This window comes from Watersipora subatra, chromosome 3 (genome assembly GCF_963576615.1).
Source record: "Watersipora subatra chromosome 3, tzWatSuba1.1, whole genome shotgun sequence".
Taxonomy (NCBI): Eukaryota; Metazoa; Bryozoa; class Gymnolaemata; order Cheilostomatida; family Watersiporidae; genus Watersipora; species Watersipora subatra.
Genome location: NC_088710.1, coordinates 69,207,976 through 69,217,077, shown reverse-complemented (window position 1 = coordinate 69,217,077; position 9,102 = coordinate 69,207,976). Strand labels below are relative to the sequence as shown.

The window sequence follows — 9,102 nt, the reverse complement described above, 5'->3', positions numbered from 1 at the left end:
TAAAGAAGAGAGGTGTCAGATTTTTACCGGATCAACACTATTTCTATAGATTTTTATGTAGATAAAAGGTGCCAATGACAGCCTTTTTTCATATACTGTTTGCTCATAAAATTGGTCATAAAAGTTTTTATTAATGCTTCATTGAATTTTTAAACAAAAAGTTTTTGTGAACCTATAAACTGTCCAAAGATTAATTTGAAGCCTACCTTGTACTTCACTTACACACAGTGACAATGTCACGGCTGACTGAACTATCCTTCTTGCATGTTCACAATACGCAAATCAAATGACGACAGATTATATTTGTATATAATAGAACAAAACTACCTTAACATATGATGCCTGCAGCAACGCTTAGGAATTATCTTCACCGTATAATCTTTCTCGGAATTACCTGTACTTGTCAAAAGATGTGAGTCCATTTCACCAAAACATCGTAAAATTTAGCAAAACAATTTACTTACCAAGGAATGTCATTAAAATGCCAAAAACAAATGTTTTTGGTTTTTTGAAAGTTTTGTGTAATAGTTAATAGTAAATACAACTATATTTTTAAAAATTATTATCCGCATTTCTTTAAAGCTTCTGACTATAAGCATAGTATATTATAATAGTACCGTGCATATATATGAATCACCTAATGAGTAATGTAGTCCTATGGAAACCTATTGTGGTACCTACTCTGAGCAAGCCTTGGCGAAATGTGAAACTATCACATATGAAACGTGAAAGTAGGCCAGTTTCACATAACAACATTACGCATACATTCGGCAATGCTGGAAAACGACAATCGTTAATCGAGCGATAGTTTCGCGCACTATTTTAACATTTGATTTGTATCCTCATATTTCCGATGCAACCGGTATAGATATGAGACTTCACGCAATACTATTTGAGCGCAGGTTATATAACGAAGATTGAACATTTGAAGGCATCGCCGCGCTATGTCTGGAGCTATATGCAGCAGCGTTGGTCGCTTAAATGTGATTATCAGTTTGTACATATGTCGTGCAGACATATTACTAATTTTTATCAAGTTTTTAACTATGAAATACGAATGAGCTTGAATATTTTAAACAAATTTGATGATCAAGTACCTAAAAAAAAGTGCGACATTGTTTGTATTTTTATATACTAAACTTTCTACTAACGTAACATAGTTTCTGTTACTAATATAAAATATTGAGCTTTCTTCACATTGTCAGCCACTGTTCTTGGATCTGTTAGAAATATATTATTAACATTTAACAGCCATCTGTTCTATTACTAGCCTTCTTTGTAGGAGTTTGCCAGAAAATTAAGGCTATTTCAATGTTTTTTTGTCGTTGGTAAATAGCAAACTGTTATTAACAATAACCAAAATATTGTTGGTTTATAGAACATGTTACCACGTTCTCTTCTCTCTTCATAATAACTTGGTACCACTCTCAGTGCTCTGTATAGCATTATAGTAAATTGATTGGCCTTAACTTTTAGCAATGCAATGAATAGTGTAAATTTTCAGTTGATTAATGAATACAATTTCATTGCAGGTCAAGTGGGGTCGTATTTGCAAAAGATGCACAGCCAAACTCACCTACTCAACACAAGAAAGGATTGAGTTGCATCCACCAAAGTATAGCACCGCAGATGTTTTTAGAAATATTCAAAATGTGTGTATACTTTTCATCATTTCATCACTAATTCTTTCATATTAATGCTGCCTTCATAAATTCTGCTATTGCTAGTAGTTTGCAAATGTTTAGGTTTTGAATACAGACTCAGCATTACTCAGGGACATATCACACTACCATTTTAATGGATTAGGAAAAGCTGTTCGACCTACTATTATTCTGACTGCGGCTCAAGCTTTTAACTATGATTCATCACGCGGTTCAAGGTCAGGTTCTAATTTGATCTCTTTATTTGGCGTGATGGCTCATTTATAGGTTTACTTAAATTATTAAGGTCGTCACAGCTGAGCTGATTATTAAACATGTTCTTGAACAGTGGTTACATTACATACAACAATCTGTTAACAGCAAATCATGTGACAGTCTTCTTTATATACGTTGTGATCACCCAATTTCAACCGACATCAAACATTAATCTTCTTGTAACTTGATAATTTGTACACAGTCTCGGCAAGGTAGCAGAGGATTTATGCATAAGAACATGTTCAATACTGCAGACTGACACTGCCAATCCATTGTCCAGCTGCTATAGAGGTTGACACACAAGAGTACACATACTTTGTGAGCTAACTTATTAAGTCTGGAGGTGTATTCAAGTTCATAGCAAGCACGCATGTCCATTTTCAAATGTTACAAATGACTTACTTTTGGTGTGACCTTAAGTTTTGGAATTTTAATGTTTGTTTTTCACATTCTTATTTGAGTAACACCTTTAAAGGGTTTATGGACGGTTAAGCGACAGTCGCTAAGGCAACAGATGCTTAGGCGAGACTTTTAGATGACAACTTCAGACGGAAGGGCGACACAGCGGACAGAAGGGTGACAATTCCGGACTTTGAGGCGACTTTTGGGCAGCATTAATTCTAAATATTAAATCCTGTTACGTTGTTGTGAATTTGTAGTGAACACTAACAAGACACCAGCTTTATTGATGCCCCGATCAGAAATCTTACATTAGTACATCTTTCATCATTGCTCTACCTTATTTCCTTGGCATCTATTACCCGCTTATATCCTCATTAATCTGATTACATTATTCTTTTAAACACAGTAGAATTTCATATTGTATTAAAGCTTGTACCAAATATTCACTTAATTGAGATGGATATTATTCAAAAGAAGCTGCTGAAATTTATCTGTCTTTAATAACTCAACTATTCTTCTGTTCATCTTTTTCCACAAATTTAACTCTAGAGTTTGTCAACTCTACATGCTCAGAAGTTATCTAGACAGTCACTATTTTCTTTTTCACTTCCTTGGCTGCTTGTGAAAACGGCAAGTTGCTTATCAATGTGGCAAAGGTCTGAAATTCCTTACCGCCTAACATATGACATCATGGAGATACCAACTTTTTTTAACTTCTTTGAAGCGATGCATTCTTGAGTCACTAGCATACCCCCGGTTGATGGATTATTATACTATTGCTGGCTCATGTTATCATGTATTTGGTAGCATACCCCCGGTTGATGGATTATTATACTATCGCTGGCTCATGTTATGTATTTGGACCCTCATTGTAACTCTCTCCAACTAATGTATACTCTTGTTCTATTTGCACTATAGAAATAAAATACATACATCTGAGTTTAACTTGATACATGTTAATAAATTTGCTTTCTGGTGTATCTATACAAACGTGTAAAGCTGATCGTTTTTATATATAACTATCAAAAATACATATATTAATAGTAATAATAGCACTTCCAATCATACACAAAAATAATAGCAGGAAATTCCCTACACCACTCTTTAATAAAGCTGTCATTAGAGTTCAAGCCGACGGCTGTCAATGTAATATCTTCCGTTGTTTTAGGAAGTCTGTCCTTTGTTAAAATTGTCATTTATAAAAAAGATTTATAGTGCGAATTAAAATGCAAAATATAGTCTATGATGTGGCACATGGCAGCATTAATCCACAACTGCAGCTGAGTATATATCACAAAGGTCTTTGAGGTGTTGATGACTCCTCATTGTCTCAAACTACAAGTTGTGTGCGCCATCGGCATCTGTGACAAGAGTGATTTGGTTAAATATCTCAAATGACTTTAAGGGTAACATGGAGGACCAGTTGATTTCTATGATTTGAAATAGGTCATTTCTCCATAAGCTTTCTGTGATGTTGCTTAGTCTCCTTATGACAAGCTGCAAAATTAATACAATACGGATATATCTTAGACGTCTATGTCAGAAAAAGCCTTCATATTCATACTCAAATACAATCTGTCTGCATTATAATGACTTTGGATTATTATCATAATTGTAAAAAAACAAAGATAAGGAAATCACCTTTGCCATAAGTGAATGAGAAATCACAATAATAGGGAATTGTCTTTTTATTTCATGCTAAGAGCAAACTTCTCTCGCAGGCTACTGTGGATTCTGATGATCGAAACCAGAAAATTATTTCTTTTTGAGGTAAGATAACTCTAAAATTTCAAGAAACAGAGACAAGGTTGTCGACATGCTGAGCAGACATGGAGATACAAAAACAAATTTTTTGTATTTTAATTGATTAAGCTAGATGCATTTTTTTAAACTAGCCTTAAAATTTTGTTAAATGTTTGGGCTAGCATAATCAGAAAAATTCCACCAATGGCGTTTAAAGATGCATGCAACTATTTTTATTTATAAAAAAATTCGTACAAAAGGAAACAATGTTGTCAAGGCTACGCTTCAAAAATATGTGTAAGCACTGCGCGCAATGACAGAATCTCAGTTTGTCAATACAGTACTGTACTTGGCCTTCCACCAAACTGCAAATCAAGTTGTCCCTTTCGATCTGGAATTGTCGCCGGTCTGCCCTTCCGTCCGAAGTTGTCGCCTTTCGAACCGAAAGTGTTGCCTAAGTGTTTGTCACCCTATCGGCTGTCGCCCAAAAGTCCAGTTACCCTTTAAAGTTCTATATGGAATCTAGGAAATGCTGTTGACCTGTTGTAACATCTCACTCCGTTATTTGATTTTATATCAAAATATTTGTTTTATTAGTTATTGTTTTGTTTAAACTGTTATTACAACAAGTGTGTAACTGTAGGTGGACTGCCACTCAGGAGCAGCTTGTTGTTGCCATGGTAGCCGAGATGATACACACGGCTAGTCTCGTCCATGATGACATCATAGACGAGTCCCTGAGCAGGAGAGGCAATCCAAGTGCGTTTGCTCGCTGGGGTCAACTGCAAGGAACGATTACCGGAGACTATATAATGAGCACAGCCTCGCTCCATCTTTCCAGGTTGCGTCACAACCGTGTCATGCAACTTATGTCTCAGATATTGGAGGACCTCGTACAAGGTGGCTGTCATTCTCTACCTATATCACTCCATTATCTGTAGTACACATGCTTGTATCACTCCATTGTCTGTAGTACACATGCTTGTATCACTCCATTGTCTGTAGTACACATGCTTGTATCACTCCATTGACTGTAGTACACATGCTTGTATCACTCCATTGTCTGTAGTACACATGCTTGTATCACTCCATTGTCTGTAGTACACATGCTTGTATCACTCCATTGTCTGTAGTACACATGCTTGTATCATTCCATTGTCTGTAGTACACATGCTTGTACCACTCCATTATCTGTAGTACACATGCTTGTATCATTCCATTGTCTGTAGTACACATGCTTGTACCACTTCATTCTCTGTAAGTCAGCTATTTATAAAACTGTAGTTAAACTTTCACATACAAAGTTAATCCTTTCTGCTAGTTACTTCTAATGTAAAAACGGTGTGCAGACAAAATGCCGAATGAATAGATGTCAACAGCCTAAAAGTCGACAATCACAATGTTGATGGTCACAATGTCGATGGTCACAATGTCGATGGTCACAATGTCGATGGTCACAATGTCGATCCTTATACAATCAGTCGCTCCTTAAGTCGATTCATTATTGTCGAGCATAAAGATTAATGCTTTACTTAATTTTTGGCTCAGTTTTGTGGCAAATATTAGTTTAAACAACATGGTGAAAATGGTTTAAAACAGGCCTTGGCACCGACTGCTAGAGCCAAACCAAAATATTTGTCACCAAGAGGTATAGCCACTGGACCATTCAAGACTGGTCAAACGTGTTATTCTAAAATAGGTCTAATTTAATGTAGTTTAAATTACGCAAGAGACACATTTGTAGACCAGTAGTAACTTGCTTTGATGACAGATAAAGCTGTCATAAGAATAAAACATTCACCGAGTCATATGGCATGGAAGACAATGTTCGTCAAAAGGACTGCAGGCTGACACTTTTTAGATAAAAACATCACCATGAATGGTGAAAAAGAAAAAACACTTTTTGAACACAATATAGCTTTATATATGAGGTACATTAATGCACTGTCTTTATTCACGATAGAGCACCTTGCCACAGATTGAATAAGGTGATAGATTATCTGAAAAAGATGAAAGTCGAAGTTCTTGCTTGGCCAGGTAACAGCCCAGATCTCAACTTAATTGAGAATCTGTGATACAAAGTCAAGGACAAAGTAGCAAAAGAGCAGCCCCAACTGCTTAAGCTGTATATGAAGCAATTAGGACAGTTTGATAACTGAGATCACCGATGACTTGTGAAAAACTTATTGAGAGCACGCCAAGGAGACTTAAAGCTGTAATAGAAAACGAGGGACGACATACAAATTATTGACATTAGCAGCATTTGGAGTAACTGAAGCACAGTATAGATTATGTATTCTCTAACTTGTATCATAGCGTAAACAACAAAGAAAAAATTTGGTGTAATACCAAAAATGTTAATTTTTTGGAAAAATCAAGGGTGGTCTTAAACTTTTGCAAATGACTGTATATACTGTATATTCAATTAAGTGTATTTAGGTAAGTATACACTGTAGATTTATGTAAGTATATAGGCCCTACTGTATATCTTGGTAAGTATATAATGCATGTTTAATTTATGTGAACCACTTATATAGAGAACAGTTTACAACAAGATTAAAATTATTTCAGTGAATACCTGACATCAGACATTCGTAAAAAAGTTTGTGTTGTTAATTGAGTAAATACACTTAAATAAAGAACAATAAATTATAAAGAAAAAAAAATCTATGCTGAAGGAATTTACTTTTGAAAAGAGTATGAAAGTTTCCGGATGCCGCCATTTTATCTGACGACATTTAGTCCATTATGTGTCGATGTTGTGCTCATCGACATTTTGGTTGTCGACTTTTAGTATGTTGACATTTTGACCCAATATCATCAAAACCATCACACGTTTGAGCAAATGTTTTTGTAAAAATATATATTTCATTGAATTTGCTTCAAAACCCAAAAAACAGAAGTCAACTGAAGTAGATTGAGTGATAAAAATAGATGATGTAACTTACTGTAATGTTCTGAGAAATTTCCAATGATATGCCGATTATTAATCTGTATGACATATTGGACTAGTTTGCACTAATTTTACATCAAATACAGACAACTTGGTACGTAAAGGCAATTATAAGTTATTGTTTGACTGTATTTAACATAAATGAACCCTATCAACATAAATGTTTGTGCAGGTTGAATGTTCAGATGAAACTAACTTCTTTTTCATAACATGACTGCGATTTCTTGGAAAAGTTACAAGAGTTTTTCTTATATATAGCAGTGAATATTGACTCGGAGAGGAGCTGACACAACAGTGGCTAATTACACTTGACCTACAAACAGGGTGCTGTTGCTAAAATGCTGATCGTCATGTTTTTTCATTGTGCCCTGAGCTTGTACGTACACTTGTTCAATTGTTGCCCTACCTTAGAGGCTATTATTTGTAGGCGAGTTCATGCAACTAGGTACAAAGGCTAATGAGGATGAGAGATTTAATCACTATATAGAAAAATCATACCGAAAGACTGCTAGCTTACTCGCGAACAGTTGCCAAGCAGTAAGTTTAATACCATTCTTTGTCTACACTTGGGCAGGTACTGCCTGTGGTGCTGAAAATTTTTGGAGTTGTCATTTCTTAATTAGGTGACTTCAGATAGTTGTCAACATCTTTATATATGCGGTTGAAGCTTGTTGGCAATGTTTAGCTTAGCTATGCAAGCCAATTGGTAGACGCTATCATCTTTTCTCTTAAAATGCAACTTTTATGCTTGGTTTGCGTTTAGGCTATTTCTGTTATTGGGAGGAGTCGTATGATAGTCCCCAGCGCTTTAGACTTGTTTATTGCTTGTCTTCAGGCTACTGTTCTGGCAAATACAACAGAGGATAAGATCAAGTTAGCATACGAGTATGGCAAGAATCTTGGAATCTTATTTCAGGTATTTTATAAACTGCTGTTTTTATGTAGTGAATAGTTTATAACTACTCCTTTTTGTTGCCTTGACCTTGCTATAATCTTCACTACTTCTGCTGCAGCTAGTGGATGACGCATTAGACTATGAGTCAACTGAGCAAGATATGGGTAAGCCGACAGGGGCAGATCTAAAGCTCGGGCTTGCTACTGCCCCTGTTCTTTTTGCCGCTCATGAGTTTCCCCGGCTGAACTCACTAATTCTTCGAAGGTTCTCACAAGATGGAGATGTAGAAGAGGCCTTGCACCTCGTGAAGCAGGTTTGTTTATGCAATCGTGGATGAAGTTCTTTGTTTTGTGCTTGGCAGCGTTGTGTAAGTGGAGTTATAGTCAGTGGAGCTGCCGTTATTGGCTGCATGCTGGAGAAAAGGTAGCAGCATTTTTTTAAGGATTTTCATGTGTACATGGGATATATATTAAATTTGAAAACTAAATATTCCACCCGTTTGATATGCCTCAGTACTATTTTTCTTGCTTTTTGACATTAACTTCTTGGTCCGGTGTTTTTCAGAGCTGCGGACTGGAGCAGACAAGATCACTGGCTAGCAGGTACGGTAAGAAGGCCATACGTGTGATCTCAGACATCAGGGAGAGTGAACACAGCCACAAGTTGATAGAATACGTTCAACAACTTTTAGACAGGACTAAATAGGCAATCAATTCTAGTTGAATTGTTAACATTATATTTGCTCCTTTTTTGTGTCTTTTTAAGTGATCCTTTTCTGATTAACCTATTAGATTTCTATTTTAATAGCTTGTCATTCTTTCGATGAGATCTATATCAATAATAGATATAACTATATTCACTACGCATATAAGTCTGTTTTTGTTCTGTGATCTCTTGAGCTATGTGTGAGAGAGCTAGTATGTGCTCACCAGGAGTCATCTAGTTACAGTGCACCCTCGGATATGATGACCCTGTTATACAATTTTTCAACTTACGATGTAGAACAGGATATTTTTTCGTCCTCTCCATGTGAAATATAAATTCAAACTTGGCAGTCGGTGTGCTAAATACAACGGAATAACAAAGATGTCGATATGTTATTTGCCGAAATCCCTCCCACAACGTATGAAATAGATACGATGTTCAGTTCAGCGTTGTTCGTTATTATTTATAGTGGAAACAAAACCAGAAAC

The 9,102-nt window shown here is 35.8% G+C and overlaps 1 protein-coding gene across 2 annotated transcripts; it reads left to right on the top strand.

The window, feature by feature from the left end:
- Positions 1-859: 859 nt before the first annotated feature.
- LOC137390226 (all trans-polyprenyl-diphosphate synthase PDSS1-like) lies at positions 860-8,767 on the top strand. Of its 2 annotated transcripts, none has more exons than XM_068076538.1 (8): positions 860-983; positions 1,533-1,652; positions 1,746-1,879; positions 4,705-4,961; positions 7,442-7,551; positions 7,850-7,930; positions 8,028-8,222; positions 8,474-8,767. In XM_068076538.1, the coding sequence occupies exons 1-8, from the start codon at positions 945-947 to the stop codon at positions 8,612-8,614; spliced, it is 1,077 nt and encodes a 358-aa protein (XP_067932639.1). In that variant the 5' UTR covers positions 860-944; the 3' UTR covers positions 8,615-8,767. The 2 variants fall into 2 exon arrangements, with proteins under 2 accessions (XP_067932639.1, XP_067932640.1); XM_068076539.1 differs by having other exon boundaries at positions 7,442-7,588; positions 7,875-7,930.
- The last annotated feature ends 335 nt before the right edge of the window (positions 8,768-9,102 follow it).